This window comes from Ruditapes philippinarum, unplaced genomic scaffold (genome assembly GCF_026571515.1).
Source record: "Ruditapes philippinarum isolate M1 unplaced genomic scaffold, ASM2657151v2 ctg3806_1_1_1_1, whole genome shotgun sequence".
Classification (NCBI taxonomy): domain Eukaryota; kingdom Metazoa; phylum Mollusca; class Bivalvia; order Venerida; family Veneridae; genus Ruditapes; species Ruditapes philippinarum.
The window spans coordinates 61,422-78,402 of NW_026865331.1; the positions used below are offsets into that span (position 1 = coordinate 61,422).

A 16,981-nucleotide genomic window follows, 5' to 3' on the forward strand; every position below is an offset into this window, starting at 1 on the left:
TATTTTGCTACTTGTTGTGTGGGAAAATTGATATCCCACTTGACCTTTGGTCATGTAAAATATGAATATTCTGCTTGTAACAAAATACAAAACCTCAGAAAGCTACTACAACATATTCCAGATGCAAATGTATATATTAAATGACTTGTATAAATGATATATAACTGATTTATTCCTGTTACAGGTAGTGTTTTTATGTATTTTAACTTTCATTTCGTGATTTATACTCACCTGATAGTACATTACATTAGGATTTATCTCCGCATATTACGTTCAATCCGCCTAATAAAAACCAAGCGTCTAACTACACTGATCATCACATGATCATTAGACGCTCTGTAGAAGAACTACAGAACCCCAGTTTATTCTCGGCGTTCAAAACGTTCACATCGTGTTATGAAACTATTTTCTTGTGTGATTATAGGACTTTTATTTTGGACTTTTATTGTAAGTTTGTTTTTTGTTAATTCTATCATGAATAGTGAAGCTATTTCTTCTGATTTGGTGGAAGAAAATTTATCGGAAAGTTCAGTTTCTAGAACTTCCGGTTTGTCATCTTCGGCAAAGAAACGCACTCCACGTGCGAGTAAGAAAGATTTAGATTCTTTACGTAAAGATGTTACCGATTTTAAAGGTGAAGTTTCTTCTTTACATGCTAAATTTGATCAGCTCATGGGTTTTATGACCAAGAATAATTCGGAAACTGTCTTGCAGAGACCGAGTACTTCTGACACTCAGGAAAACTTCACTTCTGGTGAGAGTAGACCTGTGCCATTGAGGGATAACACCGCTCCAGGTGGTAGTAGACCCTTGTTACCTCTTACTAATTCATTGAACAGGGATTACAATATTCCTGAGGATGATGTTCTCTCTTTGCAACCAGGACAAAGGGAGCGTTCTGAATTAGGCATTGACTCAGACGAGGACGCCCGGTCTCGTGCTAGTGTTGAAATTGTTGACGCTGATGGCATTCCACAGCCAGATAGGTTTACTAAATACAGTTCTAAGACTGAGAAACTGTTAGCACAAATGTTTGGTGAAGATGCACTTACTAAACCAGACAAAGATACTTCAGGGTTGCTTATTGATGACAGTCAAGTTACAGTACTTAAGGAGTCATGGCGCAGCTCAGACCCTTCTAGAATTTCAGCCTATAAAGACATTTATAAGTCAACATTTCCTGTAAGTGACTCTGCAGAAGATTTGTTGCAAGTTCCAAGTCTTGATACCATAGTAGAATCACTGTTGATGAAGAAATATGGTAGTAAAGCAGCTTCGAAGTCTCAATCTCTGTATTCACAACCTCTCAAAGCTCTTGAGAAGATAGCATTTCAAGGTCAATGTGCAGCACGTATGGGCATTATTATTAATTTATACATACAACAGGCGTTGGGAAATTTATTGTCGTTTACACAGGAGAATTCTCTAAATGTAGACAAAATCATACAGTGTGTTAGAGATATCTTTGCGATGTCTACAAAGTCATTGGATCAAATTTCTCGTTGTGGTGCTTTTCACCATTTAGTAAGAAGAAAGGCAGCTTTAGCTGACACAGGCTTACATGATCTTAGAGACATTAAGGATCATTTATGGACACTTCCTTTGTCCCATACAGGAGTGTTTGGGGATGGTATGGAAAAGAAGTTAAAAGATAGGAAAGAGATGAATTCTCAATTGTCAGATCTTTTACCAGAGGTAGGGCGCAAGAGGAAGTTTCCAGATTCTACCTCTTCAAATCAGTGGAAGAGACCACGGTTGCCTAATCAGACTTTTGAAAGTCGTCCTGCCAGGAGTCAATTTCCGAGCTACAGACAGCCACAGAGGCCCAATAGTAGTAATTTTACCATACCTAAGGTGGTAAAATCACAGCCTAAAACATCTAATGTAAGTAGTACTTTTCGTAACAAATCAACATGACTTGTTAATGATTCATCCACAGATACCTGTTGGGGGCAGGCTAAAACAGTTTTATCCAAAATGGTTAGAAATAACAGAAGACCAATGGGTTCTAGATATAATAAAGGAAGGTTACAAGTTAGAATTTGTAGAAATTCCAAAGTTCAATGGGGTATTTAGTGATTATTCTAGCGCGGAATGACAGGGCGCTCCGCCCTGCCCCTTTTTAGGTCCGCCCTTTTGCCTCTAAAACACCGCCCGTATACTGAAATGCGCCCCGCTGCCCTCTTTTACCTGTACCCAATCAATATGTATAAGATAGATCTACATAAAAAACCTGTCAATCACTTATCTATAAGACAAGATCATGATGTTGACACGTTCCAATATACAAACCTGGTGCCCCACGGCGATAACAATTGACTGACCGATGTGAAGTGGGCCGTGTGAAGCGGCCCCATGTGAAGTGGTTTCGATCAAATTAGCTATGTTTGCAACAGTTTCAAATGATTTGTAAGGAACATTACCGACTGATTGATAATCCGTGGTCATTAACTGATTAAAATGGCAATGATTTACGGAGACAATCAAATTGTAATGCATTCGCTTATTTGTTTGTTCACCAATGTCGCGTATGTCGGTAAAAATTCGTATACTGTACAACTTACAAGTACAGGTAATTACAATTAATTATTTACACATATTAATCTCTATAATTGCGTAAAGAATCTTTAAAGTCATAAGGATGGGTGTTATGGTTTCATTAATTAGTTGTTCATTTGAGAAACAAAATGCCGTCTGCGAAAAGGAAATTTGCAGAAATTGAAAAAGAGCATGCGAAAATTTGCAAAACAAACCACAGTATTTCCTCTTTTTTGGAGCTAAAGAAAGGTACGATAAAAGTCATTTACATTTGCTAAGAATCGATTTTAAATGTGTTTCTCCCTTGCAATTTAACATTTATATAAAAGGAGGTGAATGAAATAATTTGTGTACGAAGCCACTACACTAGCAGTACGGCCCTGGACTGAAGTACGGTCCTGTACTGCCGTACTGCAAGCCGTTCGTTACATCTATAGACTGTTTAGACTAATCGTACGGTAATTTTACAGAAAATAAACAAAGACAATTATGAGTAAGCGAATATTTGTCTCTAGCTGTAAGACATTTTAATGAATTGAATGAATTATTAATCTACAGATTAACCGTTTTTCTGCGGTTGAAAGTCGGGAGATTTTTTTTTATGAAATAGTACAGTAAACAACTACTGTACAGTTAGAATCTATTAGTTACCTGTAAAATCATATGTGAAATATAATTATAAATTGCAAGATAATGACAATTTGTAATCAATTTCAATCAATTCGAAATTAGATTTACTTTATAAAGATAAAATCGTTGGTTTTTCTTTGAACATCTCTGTACAGAGTACAGTACATGATATTTTTTTTAGCTAAATGTGACTGTTATTGTGAAATATAAAAGATGACTGAAGTAATTTCAATAACTTGAAATTGTTTTATAACCCAAATTTAATTAGAAAATTAACCAGTCTTTCTATATTATTACAGAGTGACCTAAAGTAACGAACCAATTATCACTGCTCAAAGTACAGATTCAAATAATGAAACAAATTCCAAGTTATGAAAGTTTTTAACATGGAACCTTAAAATTTACATAAAATGTGACAAAGTAAATGTAGCCCTGCAATAAAGTCATTGATACAAATATATACAGACAGTACAATTCTTTCATTGAAATATAAATCTATAAAAATAGGACAGAGGACAGTCATGAGAAAATCACTTTTTTGCCAGGGTGGCATACAGAACTATTCACCTTCTTGAGGTACATGCAGCTATTATTTCAGTCACAAACAGTTCTTAGTTTATCTGTCTTGGTTTTAAGCTGTGCCACTTTTTAACAGTTCTCTCAATGTCTAGGTATTTATCACTTCTGTGAATCATAAGAAGCTGATGCACACTATTGACACTATCACCATAAATATAGAAAATAAACACCACACTGAACCAAGTAACCAGAAAGTGTTGAGATAAAGGGAGGTAAATAATCTATTGATAAGATATGAGTTATCTGACCATGATTATCATAACGGTCATAAACTATCTGTATTGACACATGTTCCACCCTGCCCCTTTTTGATGCCTCCCTGCCCCTTTTTCAAGTCTAGAATAATCACTAGTATTGGAAACAAGAGTCCCCCCAAAACAATTAGATATTATACTGCAGGAGGTAGATACATTAATAAAAAAACATGCTATAGAAGAAATACCTCCAGACCAGGTCAAACAAGGTTTTTACAGTACGCTTTTTCTTGTTCCAAAGAAAACTGGAGATCTAAGGCCAGTTATAAATCTAAAGCCCCTAAACAGGTATCTGAAACATCAACATTTCAAAATGGAGTCTTTAAAATCTGTTCTAAATTTGGTTCAGAAAGGAGATTATGCAATTTCGATAGATTTGAGCGACGCATACATGCACATCCCTATATATTACCCTCACAGGAAATACCTAAGTTTTTCTGTTCAGGGCAAGGCATATCGATTTCGAGCACTACCATTTGGCCCCAAGTCTGCTCCTCGAACTTTCACCAAGCTGGTTACAGTAATAGCAGCTTATGTAAGACAACAGTGGGGGTTTCGTCTAGCAGTCTATTTGGACGATTGGCTCGGGCTAAATGCAGTCAAAATACAGCTTGTTCAAAATCTATCGAGATTGCTGGATCTTCTTATGCAACTAGGCTTTATAATAAATGTCAAAAAAATCTCAACTGTGTCCAGCTCAGAAAATTACTTACATAGGGGGCTGTTTCAATTTAGAAAAGGGAACAGTTACACCGACACCAGACAGACATCACAAAATTGTGCAGTTTGTTATGGCAATTCAAAAACAACAGATGGTCACAGCCAAAATTTTGTTACAAATTCTGGGTTTGATGGCATCATGTATAGAACTGGTTCCGAATGCAAGGTTATTTATGCGTCCAGTGCAATTACATCTACTTCATTATTGGCGACCCATTTCTCGGGATCTCAATTTCAAAATACCAGTTACAAATCATTTGATAGGTCACCTTCAGTGGTGGTTAGTCCCAGCCAATATTTTCAAGGGCAGATCTTTTCTACCATGGAAAACGGACAAGGTTCTCCAAACAGATGCTTCGATGATAGGCTGGGGGGCTTGCATGGAAAATCATTTAGTGCAGGGACAGTGGTCTCAAAGCCAAAAGAATCTGCACATAAATTGTCTGGAGATGGAGGCAGTGTTTCTTGCTTTGAAAAAATTCAGCCATCTGTTAAGAGGTCAAAATGTCATGATACGGTCAGACAATACAACCGTAGTACAAATATATAAACAAAACAAGGGGGAACACAAAATCGCCTTACCTTTGTCTCCAAACTTGGAGTTTATGGAAATTTGCTCTACAAAATCAAATGAATTTGAAAGTAGCCCATATCGCAGGCAAATTAAATGTAGTACCCGACAGTCTAAGTCGAATGAAAATTCAGCCAACGGAATGGAGTCTGAATCAGTCAGTTGTTCAAAACAATATTTCAAATTTGGGGTGTTCCGAGCATAGACCTTTTTGCATCAGCCCTCAATCGGAAAACTCAGATATTCTGTGCCTGGATCCCACACCAAGAAGCATATGCAATAGATGCTCTCTCAGTTTCATGGGAGAACATGTATGCTTATGCTTTTCCCCCAATTTGTCTCATTCCCAGTGTTCTTCATCATATGAAACAGTTTCATTGCAAACTGATTCTAATAACTCCATTCTGGCCACGACGCCTATGGTTTCCAGAGTTATTGAATCTGTCGGTAGCTCAACCGTTTCGTCTTCCATTGGTTACAAATCTGTTACAACAACCAAAATCTCAGATATGCCATCCAAATCCAGGTGTTCTGAAACTGACTGCATGGTTGCTATCGACAGACAGTTTAGAGAAAAAGGTTTTTCAAAATCAGTTAGGAAACTTCTTACAGCCAGCTGGAGAACTGGTACTCAGAAAGATTACTCCAGTAAATTTAGACAATTTATGATATGGTGTCGTGAAAAGAATATTGACTCTTTGACAGCTTCCTTAAATAATTGTGCTGAGTTTTTATCAGATCTGTACAATAAAGGTTTACAGTATCGTACAATAGCAGGTTACCGCTCTATGTTATCTGCAGTTTTACCTCCAGTAGATAACACTCCTATTGGTCAACATCCATATGTTATCAGATTATTAAAAGGAGTATTCAATTTAAAACCTCCTCTAACAAAGTTGTTGCCTGAATGGGATTTGCCTAAAGTTCTTGGTGCGCTACAAAAATATCCTTTTGAACCTTTGAGAAAAACATCAATTAAATTTTTAACATATAAAGTTGTTTTCTTATAGCTATCACGACATTCAGGAGAGCCAGTGACCTTCAAGCGCTAAAATTAGGAGAAGGAGCTATATCTGTGAAGGCAGATGGGGTAACTTTTATCAGACAAGGTTTGGCTAAACAGGATAGACCTGGTCATTCATCAGCAAAAATTTTTGTACCAGCTTTCAAGACCAACAAATTACTTGATCCTAAAAGAGCACTTGCTATCTATCTAAAAGAACTGAATCTTTCAGACGTTCTAAAGGTAAAGATGAAACAAGTTTATTTCTGACAATAAAATGTACCTCATTCTAAAGCTTCTTCACAAACTTTGGCTTCATATATTGTTAAAACTATTCAAGAGGCTTATGAAGATAAACATAAAAAAGTGTAACAGCACATTCTACAAGAGCTTTAGGTCCCTCATGGGCACTTTTTAAAGGTGCGTCAATGAAATCAATTCTCGATGCTGCAGATTGGTCAAGAGAAAACACCTTCGTCAAATTTTATTTTGAAACAAGTTACTCCAAGTGTTCTCACTGTGTAGTTAAACGTCACTATAGTTCAACGTTAGAAGATTGAAATTTTCCAAATATATTTTTAATTCAAAGTTTATTCCCGACGGATTTTGTGGGAAATTGATTTTTGGATAATTATACTGTTTAGTATACATGTATTATATGGGATATAAAGAAGTTTTATGAAAGAGGTTCTTCAAGAAGAAGAATGTTTTAAAATATAAAAGAAGAAGAAAAGAGAGAAGTCTTTTGTTCAGAGATTGTTTTTATGATCTTCAAGAAAGAAGGCAGAAATACATCACCACTTCCGGAGGTGAGTACTGCTTAAAAATCTATCCTAATGTAATGTACTATCAGGTGAGTATAAATCACGAAATGAAATTATAAAATTTGTTTTCAAGTTATAATTTTATGAGTGGATTTATACTCACCTGATAGGTTCCACCCTCCTCCCCTGATGTATTTCTATAAGTTATACTAGGTTCACGTTTTTCACTTATAGAATAAACTGGGGTTCTGTAGTTCTTCTACAGAGCGTCTAATGATCATGTGATGATCAGTGTAGTTAGACGCTTGGTTTTTATTAGGCGGATTGAACGTAATATGCGGAGATAAATCCTAATGTAATGTACTATCAGGTGAGTATAAATCCACTCATAAAATTATAACTTGAAAACAAATTTTATAATTTGATCAAGGAAAATAAATGTTTACTACATGTAGTTGTTTTCAGTAGGAATATGTTGACTATAGTCAAGCAAAATAGAAGACTTCACACAAATTAAAAAAGATATTATTATTTAATTTCAGTGTTAGATGCCCACCCACTGCTGTCTTCCTTCCAGATCATGCTGTTAGAACATATTGTGATGTGTCGGCTGATCATGGGTAACAAAACTACAGCCATACAAGAGGTAAACTATTACGCTGCTTACTGAATAGAACATTCTTTATACCAAAACAATTCATCAAGTGCAAATGTTGATAATAAACAGAGGTCCCCTGTAATGAGCCAGCTCAGTTTACTTAACATGAGTTATTCTGTTTAAGTATTTTGATCCTGATCACCCCTTAATTTTTAAAGGTCTGTTTCATGTTCACAGAAAGGGCAAATCCATTTCATAAATGAACAAGCTAAATTTAGCTGTTACTGCATTAATGCCTTAACTGCTTTCCTTGTCATATGTTATATTGATTAATATTTAATTTAGATCTATTCTATACAGGATTTATAAATAAAGATATCAAAAGATTGCAAATATTACTGTATTAACTCAACTTTTTGAAGAAAAAATGTGAAGCTATTGTCATGACCCTACCATTAGCATTCTAAAATATTTTTACAAGATTATGCCTCTTTTATATGAGAAGGCCATGCAGAGCAGTAATCCAATCAAATGGCCACCACTTGTGATACTAAAGTGAAATATGCACCCTATATTTTTCTAAAAAGCCACATGTGTTATCCTGAATTATTGCCCATAACAACTTAACAGCTGTTCCGCTTCAACAGTGTGCCAGCTTATTCTTTTTTTGGCACAAAACTGATGTTGAATGAACAAATTTTCATAATCACAGAAAATATTTACCATTTGACCTTATGAAAGTATGAATATATTATTCTTCCACATTTTCAGATATTTCAAGCTTGCCATGTATGTCAATCACAACCAAGACTTTTTTCAACCCATGGTTCACAGATCCATACTCTACTTGTATGTCATAATTACTTAACATATAATACAGATTGTGATAAGTACTGATAACTTTTCTGAGTAGATAGCTTCTAAATATATAAACATACAATGTTTTACTATATGAACTTATGAAGTAAATTTATTAATCTTGTAGGTTAAGAGTAGGCTATGTATACAAAATAATTGAGCTTTCCATCATGTTGACAAAGTCTTAAAGTGCTTTATGACATGTTTATATATTACATTTTTTGTATGTCATGTAAATTGTTATTAATTTTTCAAGGTCAAGTAATGCCAGTGAACTTTATGCTTGTATGATACATTGTCATTATTACATATGTGAACTGTATGCTTGTATAGTACAGTGTCTAAATGTAATGTCTGTGAACTGTCTGCTTGCATATAGAAGGTTCTTTATTTCATGTCTGTATGCTTGTATATTACAGAGTTTTTATTCCATGTCTGTGGGGTGTGTCTTTGAGTATTTCATAATCTACATGACATGTCTGTGAACTGTATGCTTGTGTATTACAGGGTCTATATGCCATGTCTGTGAACTGTATGGAGGCGGCAGAAGCTCAGTTTCTAACAGCACTAAAGGTTTGTATCTGAAGAAAAAAAAAATCTAGCTTAAATTTGAAGTTCTTCTCTATATACAGTTTAATTTATTTCCTAGTTTATTTATATATGTATGATAAGGCTAGCAGAACCATAAAAAAAAACAATCTTTTTTTCAGCTACAGGTTTAAAAATAAGTACAGATGAGATCATTCTTTTTCATCTTCACCTGGTTGCTGTATAAGTTTGTAAAATATACAAAAACTATGTGCACAAAAAGAAGAGAAGTTAATCTTTTGATGTTGAAGCAAAATATGATAGCTTGCTGATAACTTTGTAAGGTAAAGAAAGATAAAGGCATGTCATGAATAAATTACAAAGTAGATGAATATCTGTTATAAGTAATGATGAAATATCTGTTATATTAAAAGACCAAGAGTGTTATTGTTTGACATTATTTCTGTATTCAGAAATCAGAAAGTACAGACCTGTCATTATTCATCAATATGAATTTAGCCATTGTATTCCTACGCATGGGAAGACAAGATGATTTTCTTGGACTTCTGGAGAAAATTGATCCAGAAAAAATGGAACAGTCAAAGTAAGTTTTTAAAAGTTATTGAATTAGACATGTATAATCAATTATTCTGAATATGCAAAATGAAGATGTTTGTCAATGTAAGAAATAGGCATGAAGAATACACCTCTTATATTTTGTTACAGATCTTTGATGTTTTGAAATATTTTGATGAATAGGTTAATAATGTGTGTATATTTATTATATATACTTTATATAGTGCTAAGTAAAAATGCTCTTCTAAAAGACATAAGTGTGAATAAGTGTAGATCAGTTTATCATTTTGTCAGTGCTTTGTTAATTTTTTCCAAAGCTTGTTAACAAACCAATGTACAATGTTATTTTTAGCTCACATAGTTTGAAAGCAGCAGCATATTATGTACAAGGACTGCAAACTTTCTTCCAGGCCAGATACAATGAAGCTAAGTTAGTTCTTATTTTATACTTGACTTTCGTATACATTTTGATAGAATTGAATTTTCAAAGTTCTTATAACATAGGAATGCAACAATTGTTTTGACCTTTAAATAGATGCTTGTATAAATGTACGTGAATGGTACCATAGTGGTTTACATGTCTGCCATGTAATCAAGGTATTATGTGCTTTAATACTTATACAATCATTACCATAGGCCTTTATCTTCCATAAATGTTCAACTGAAACAAAGAATCTTTTTGATTTATTTACGCTTAAAATAGAGAAGAAATGATGAGTACCTATAGATGATATCATATAACAAATGTCAAAGCTCTAAGCCTTGTACCTTCAGTCAAGAAGGTATTTTTAGTTTTTACTATATGTATATAGTGAAAATCAATGACCCCCGGGGTGGGGCCAATTTTGACACAATATGAGCCTTTACGTAATCATTTACTCATTAGGAAGTTTCGATAAGGAAAGAAATATAAATATATGTGATATACCATTTTCAGACGTTACCTTCGTGAGACATTAAAAATGGCAAATGCTGAAGATTTAAATAGACTGACATCATGTTCTCTGGTGTTGCTAGGACACATTTTCTTGTCACTAGGCAACAGTAGGGTGAGTGGTTTTCTGAGTCTATTATATTATCAAATTGTTCCTTTGGAAAGGTGACTGGTACCTACTAAATTAATCATTGTTGAGAGCAATAAACACCATTTTATATATTATTAACATGTAAGTTATTTATTTTTAACAAATTATTTTTTATTATCATTAACAATTACTTAAATTTAAGACTATTTGACATATAGACTATTTACCATTTTGGGATATTTGCAAGTTTTATTATTTTTATATCCATGTGAAGTAGTGTGATAAAAGTTTATTTGGTATACATGTTTATATTATAGTAAAACTTTTCATTTCAGGAGTCATTAAACATGGTTACCCCAGCAATGCAGCTGGCAGGTAAAATACCTGACGTACATGTACAATTATGGGCCTCATCACTTCTCAAAGGTAGCTTTACATTCTATAAGATTTTTCATAGTACAGTGAGAATTGTGATAAAGTCAGCTCTTACATTTTTCTGTGTTAGTACACATGTGCAGTATAACAGCCTCATCACCATTCTCATGTATAACACACAGAGAAAAGTAAAGCGAATATATAACAGCCCAATACCTGTGGTTAGGTTACACTATTTTTAGATTTTTCAAACTGGTTTGGTTCAGAGTCCCCATAATCAGAATATCAAATTTGCCATAATGTTCACTGATGAATATGATTTAGCTGGACAAACATGATGATATATGTTGCTAATTGTTTGTTTGTTTGTTTGTTTTTGTTTATACATCAAGTTTAACGCATATTTGGACAAATCAGTCCAGGAAAATGTCTTTCCTGGATAACTAAGCAGTAATTACCAATTTCTCTGCAAGTGACCATTTACTTACCCCAAATGATTTCTAAATCAATGGTGAGAGACAAATGACTATTAGACTCAATGTTAGAGATCAGTTGTCACAGAGAAATTTTACCTTTGTACATCATTTCAACTACTAGCTGTCATCAACCATCTATGACTTAGCTGGCTAGTTTGCTCAGTTGTAAGATTTCAGAGTTAGTCAGCCAACAGTATAGAGCCTGGTTAGACTGCACAGATTTTGGGGGCTGGCCTGGTTTCATACATGTGGTTACAACGACTCAATTTTAGTTCCAGGTTTTTGTTTTACTATTAAGCACTGAGTATAATTTAGCATGTTGTCCTTCTGACAGCTCCTGTTAAATCTTGCTATTTATAGATCTGTCAATATGTGTCAATTTTTTTTAGATGAGAATAGTTTGGCATGTTGTCCTACTGACAGTTCTTGTCAATTTTTGCTATTTATAGATCTGTCAATTTTTGCTATTTATAGATCTGTCAATTTTTGCTATTTATAGATCTGTATCAGATGTCAGGTGACAAAGCAAATGAGGAGGAAGGTTGTAGATTACACACCAGTTTCTCTGCCTCACTTCTCAAAGATCTCTTCCAGTCTACACAGCTGTCAGAACATGGCCTTATACAGGTATATCAGTTAAAACATAGGTGATGTGTTTGACTATGTATCATTTTCCACTGTTAATTGTGGATGGAATAAGGACAGGGATAATTGTTTTCTTTTCAATAGCCTTGCTTTGGAAGAAGTGGTTTAAATAAAATTCATGTACAGTGAAGTCTTAGATGATACACTGTGGTCTTTTCTGAACAAGTAGAAGGTTTAGTGGTTAAATTTGCTGACTTAAGTTTTATTCATCAAGCTCATGGAAGATCGATGGTTTTATTGATGCCTTCACTTAAAATGACTGTAGGTCTGACTCCATTAAGAAACTTTTGTTATGACCTTTTCAGGGTGTTGCTGTTTAAAACATACTTTCAGAAAAAAGTGTAAGAGAAGTTGAAATCAGGAAAAAGAAGTTTTTGCTTAATTTTGAGTTCTTACAGATACCAATTAAACAAATACTTGATGTTTATTTTGTCATTCATGTACAGGTATATTCTTTTTTTTAAATGATATCCTTGTTATTTACTTTCAGTGGACAGAAGGACCTTGTCCATTCCACTTGAATACATCATCAGCCAATGCTATAATGTGAACACAGATTATTGTATATAAACAGTTGCTTGGTGCCATGATAAACAGCCTTACATACAACATGATTTACACCAATATATCTTCAGTTGGGTGCTGAGCATGAGGATCATAATGCTAGTACAGTGTTACACAATCATACAACGTCCCATTATATCATTACATACACCATGTGCAATATTGTTGAACTTTTTTTACTAACAATCTCTTCAGTGACTGTAGATAAAAGAAATCTATATGTTGAATGAATAAATTAATGGTTTTATGATTTTACTAGGCTGTTTTACTTTTTGTATGTATACACTGATAGTGACTTTTATATGCCACTAAGACCAGCCTTTATATTGTTAACTCCCTAGTTGAAGCAATTTTGATATGAGAATATATTTTCTAAACAATAGACACGTCTTATTTTATTATTAGGTCAAGTGTATTATACAAATTTAACAGAAAGATAAAAATATTGTAAGAAGCAACTTGTCAATGCCTGCCCTGAAAAAGTTTATATGAGCTGCGTCACGACAAAACCAACATAGTGGGTTTGCGACCAGCATGGATCCAGACCAGCCTGTGCATCCGCACAGTTTGATCAGACAGTGCAGATGCGCAGGCTGGTCTGGATCCATGCTGTTAGCTTACCATCTCTATTACAAGTAGAGAAACTGATAGTGAACAGCATAGATCCTGATCTGTCTGCGCGGATGCGCCGGCTGGTCTGGATCCATGCTGGTCGCAAACGCACAATGTTGGTTTTGTCGTGAAAAGGCCCATATTCTTTGATATATTATTGTTTTTATAATGGTTTAATGACTTACTATTCTTTTATAAACTAATTAAATAATAAAATGTTACTATCTGATATATATTTAATATGTATTAAATCATCATCAGACCAATTCTAGTTTAGTAAAAATAAAATGAAAATTAAGATTATTAAATTGCAGCGATGCATGTACTAGTTCTAGAGGATTAAAACATTGTTTCTAAACCAGTCTTGTTCCCTTGTCAGCTGTCTTTTAAGATTTTGATGGTATTGAAGAACAGGTCTCAATTTTAGGGTTTTATTTTTTGGGAGGGGGAGGGAGTTTATGAACAGGTATTAATCTAGTAACATGTTAATTAAAACAAACCATATTTTTAAGCAATTGAAGAACGCTATACCAAAAAATGTCAACCAGTGTTTAGATTTGCTTACCTCCAGGTTACTGTTACTATATTTTGATTGACAATATATAAAAACTTTTCTCAACAGTCATAAATTGTCAATTGTACAACAGCCTTAAACATATACAAGTACTATACAACTGCCGTAAGCATAAACTATACTCGACTTACAGATTGCATGTTACATTTTTAATCTTGACCAAACTGTTCTTCAGTTTTAGGGAAAATATAAAACATGTATGTATACAGTAGATTGAAGAGGGAACAAAGCAAGTCATGAAAGATGGCACTAATGTTGGTTGTTCTTGGTCTATCTACATTTTTGCTTGGATAAAACCAGTATCTGCCAGCAGGCTAATGGGTAATCAGTTATGGAGTAGAAATATGCTGATAAATGACTAGTAGTCAATCTTGTCATATTATGTAATAATCATGCAAGACTTCACAGTAATTGTGAATATTGAATTATTAATAAATGTCTTGAACTTCAATGTATTTTTAGCTCACCTGTCAAAGTGACAGGGTGAGCTTTTGTGATCGCTTTTCGTCCGTCGTCCGTCCGTCCGTCGTCCGTAAATTTTTTTCTTTAAATGACATCTCCTCATAAACCACTAAGCCAATTTCATCCAAACTTCACAGGAATGTTCCTTTGGTGGTCACCTTTAAAAATTGTTCAAAGAATTTAATTCCATGCAGAACTCTGGTTGCCATGGCAACCGAAAGAAAAAACTTTAAATATCTTCTTTTAAAAAACCATAAGAGCTAGAGCTTAGATATTTGGCATGAAACATCTTCTAGTGAGTGTCTACCAAGTTTGTTCAAATAAAAGCCCTGGGGTCAAAATTGGCCCCGCCCCGGGGGGTCATTGATTTTCCCTATATGCATATAGTAAAAAGTTAAAAAATCTTCTTTTAAAGAACCCAAAGAGCTAGAGCTAAGATATTTAGCATGAAACATGTTCTAATGGGTGTCTATCAAGTTTGTTCAAATAAAAGCCCTGGGGTCAAAATTGGCCCCGCCCCGGGGGTCTTTGATTTTCCCTATATGCATATAGTAAAAACTTAAAAAATCTTCTTTTAAAGAACTCAAAGAGCTATGGCTAAGATATTGAGCATCAAACATGTCCTAATAGGTGTCTACCAAGTTTGTTCAAATAAAAGCCCTGGGGTCAAAATTGGCACCGCCCCAGGGGGTCAATGATTTTCCCTATATGCATATAGTAAAAACTTAAAAAATCTTCTTTTAAAGAACCAAAAGAGTTAGAGCTAAGATATTTAGCATGAAACATGTTCTAATAAGTGTCTACCAAGTTTGTTCAAATAAAAGCCCTGGGGTCAAAATTGGCCCCGCCCCGGGGGGTCATTGATTTTCCCTATATGCATATAGTAAAAACTTAAAAAATCTTCTTTTAAAGAACTCAAAGAGCTATGGCTAAGATATTTAGCATCAAACATGTTCTAATAGGTGTCTACCAAGTTTGTTCAAATAAAAGCCCTGGGGTCAAAATTGGCACCGCCCAGGGGGTCATTGATTTTCCTTATATGTGTATTATAGCAAAAACTTAAAAATCTTCTTTGAAAAAACCCAAATAGCTAGAGTTAAGATATTAAGCATGAAACATCTTTTAGTGAGTGTCTACAAAGTTTGTTTAAATAAAAGACATGGTGTCAAAATTGGCCCCGCCCCGGGGGTCATTGATTTTCTTTATATGTGTATAGCAAAAACTTGAAATCTTCTTTGAAAAAACTCAAATAGCTAGAGTTTAGATATTAAGCATGAAACATCTTCTAGTAAGTGTCTACAAAGTTTGTTCAAATAAAAGCCCTGGGGTCAAAACTGGCCTGGCCCCAGGGGTGTCATTGTTTTTAACTATATGTGTATAGTAAAAACTTTAAAAAAAATCTTTTTTTAAAAAGCCCAATGATGAGCTAGAGCTTAGATGTTTAGCATGAAACATCTTCTTATGGGTGTCTACCAAGTTTGTGCAAATAAAAGCCCTTGGGTTAAATTGGCCCTGCAACATTGGGGGGGGGGGTTGGGGGGGCCTATATACAGGTGAGCGACCTCAGGGCCATCATGGCCCTCTTGTTATATTTTTTTTTGAATTGATTGTTAGATCATGTAGAGATAAGTAGGTTTAATTGTTACTAGTTTATAATGATGATGGAAATGCATGTTTCTATCAAGCATGTTTTATATTGATGGGGACATTTCTGTAAAGGTCAGGTTTTAAATAACGCCACTCCAGTTTTAAGATGTCTGTGGACTGGAAAATTTTCTTTGATATTTTGTATACCATTTGATGATGTGTTAGACCATTAACTTGTCTGCACATTCCAGATCATCTGCTGGCACCGTTTTCCAAAATACATGTTATCCCTTTACTGTGCAAAATCACATGAAACAACGCTTTTAACTCAAATCGTGCTTGGAATCTACTAGATTATAAATATTGATTAAATTATGCGTTTTTTTTCTTTTTACATATTTTGTTTCCGTTTTAAGTTCTACAGTTGATCTAAGTATGAATTTCAAATTTTATGTTTTAAGCTGTTGAATCTAACAGAACAGGGTTCCTTTTACAAAATTAAGTTTACATATCTTAATTTAATTTGATGTAACAGCGTTGAAAAATACCTGTTTTTGAGAAATTTTGTATGTACATTAATCTAAAAAGAAATGTCAAAACGATGATCGCTTTGTTAAAATGTTTATGGATTTTTTCTGACTTAGTGAAAGGTAAACATTTTGCTGCAAGCAAATGTAATATATACATTATATTATAGCCAATGAATTAATACCTAATGTCATGAATGTTGCAGTCATGTTTTTGTATTGTAATGTAATAAATGTAGTACAATTGATTATGGAATAAAGATACACAAAATCATTCTTTTTATTATATTTTCTATACTTTAAATTTGCTGATTCATTTTCATAAAAAAGTGGTGCAATATATTTTTAATTGTATTTCAACTGTCCATGATGACATCTATCCGGCACAAGACAAATTTATCAATCCTCCATGCAAGTAAAATACAACATTTTAAGTGTATTCTGTGCTTTTTAGCTCGACTTTTCTATGAAAAGGGGAGCTATCCTACTCGCCCCGGCGTCGGCGTCGGCGTTGG

General features: G+C 34.2%; 2 protein-coding genes across 2 annotated transcripts in view; both read left to right on the top strand.

Moving 5' to 3' along the window:
• The window catches only part of LOC132728662 (MAU2 chromatid cohesion factor homolog), a 41,250-nt gene extending 24,510 nt beyond the window's left edge, over positions 1-16,740 (top strand). Inside the window, exons 10-18 of the mRNA XM_060714340.1 lie at positions 7,602-7,705; positions 8,429-8,506; positions 9,023-9,088; positions 9,517-9,647; positions 9,972-10,049; positions 10,557-10,668; positions 10,980-11,070; positions 11,995-12,122; positions 12,631-16,740. Coding sequence (XP_060570323.1) covers positions 7,602-7,705; positions 8,429-8,506; positions 9,023-9,088; positions 9,517-9,647; positions 9,972-10,049; positions 10,557-10,668; positions 10,980-11,070; positions 11,995-12,122; positions 12,631-12,690 — 848 coding nt within the window. The 3' untranslated portion in view covers positions 12,691-16,740. The remainder of the gene's footprint in view (positions 1-7,601; positions 7,706-8,428; positions 8,507-9,022; positions 9,089-9,516; positions 9,648-9,971; positions 10,050-10,556; positions 10,669-10,979; positions 11,071-11,994; positions 12,123-12,630) is intronic.
• Positions 211-6,496, top strand: LOC132728664 (uncharacterized). Its single transcript, XM_060714343.1, has 2 exons — positions 211-1,884; positions 6,303-6,496. Exons 1-2 carry the CDS (start codon positions 397-399, stop codon positions 6,342-6,344), a joined length of 1,530 nt encoding a protein of 509 aa, XP_060570326.1. The 5' UTR covers positions 211-396; the 3' UTR covers positions 6,345-6,496.
• Positions 16,741-16,981: the final 241 nt, after the last annotated feature.

What these genes read in the sequence shown, in the direction of transcription:
- LOC132728664 (XM_060714343.1), top strand. Translation starts at nt 397, where the DNA reads ATGAAACTATTTTCTTGTGTGATTATAGGACTTTTATTTTGGACTTTT. An exon ending in CACAGCCTAAAACATCTAAT is followed by an intron (nt 1,885 to 6,302) that starts GTAAGTAGTACT and finishes GTTTTCTTATAG; the next exon opens with CTATCACGACATTCAGGAGA.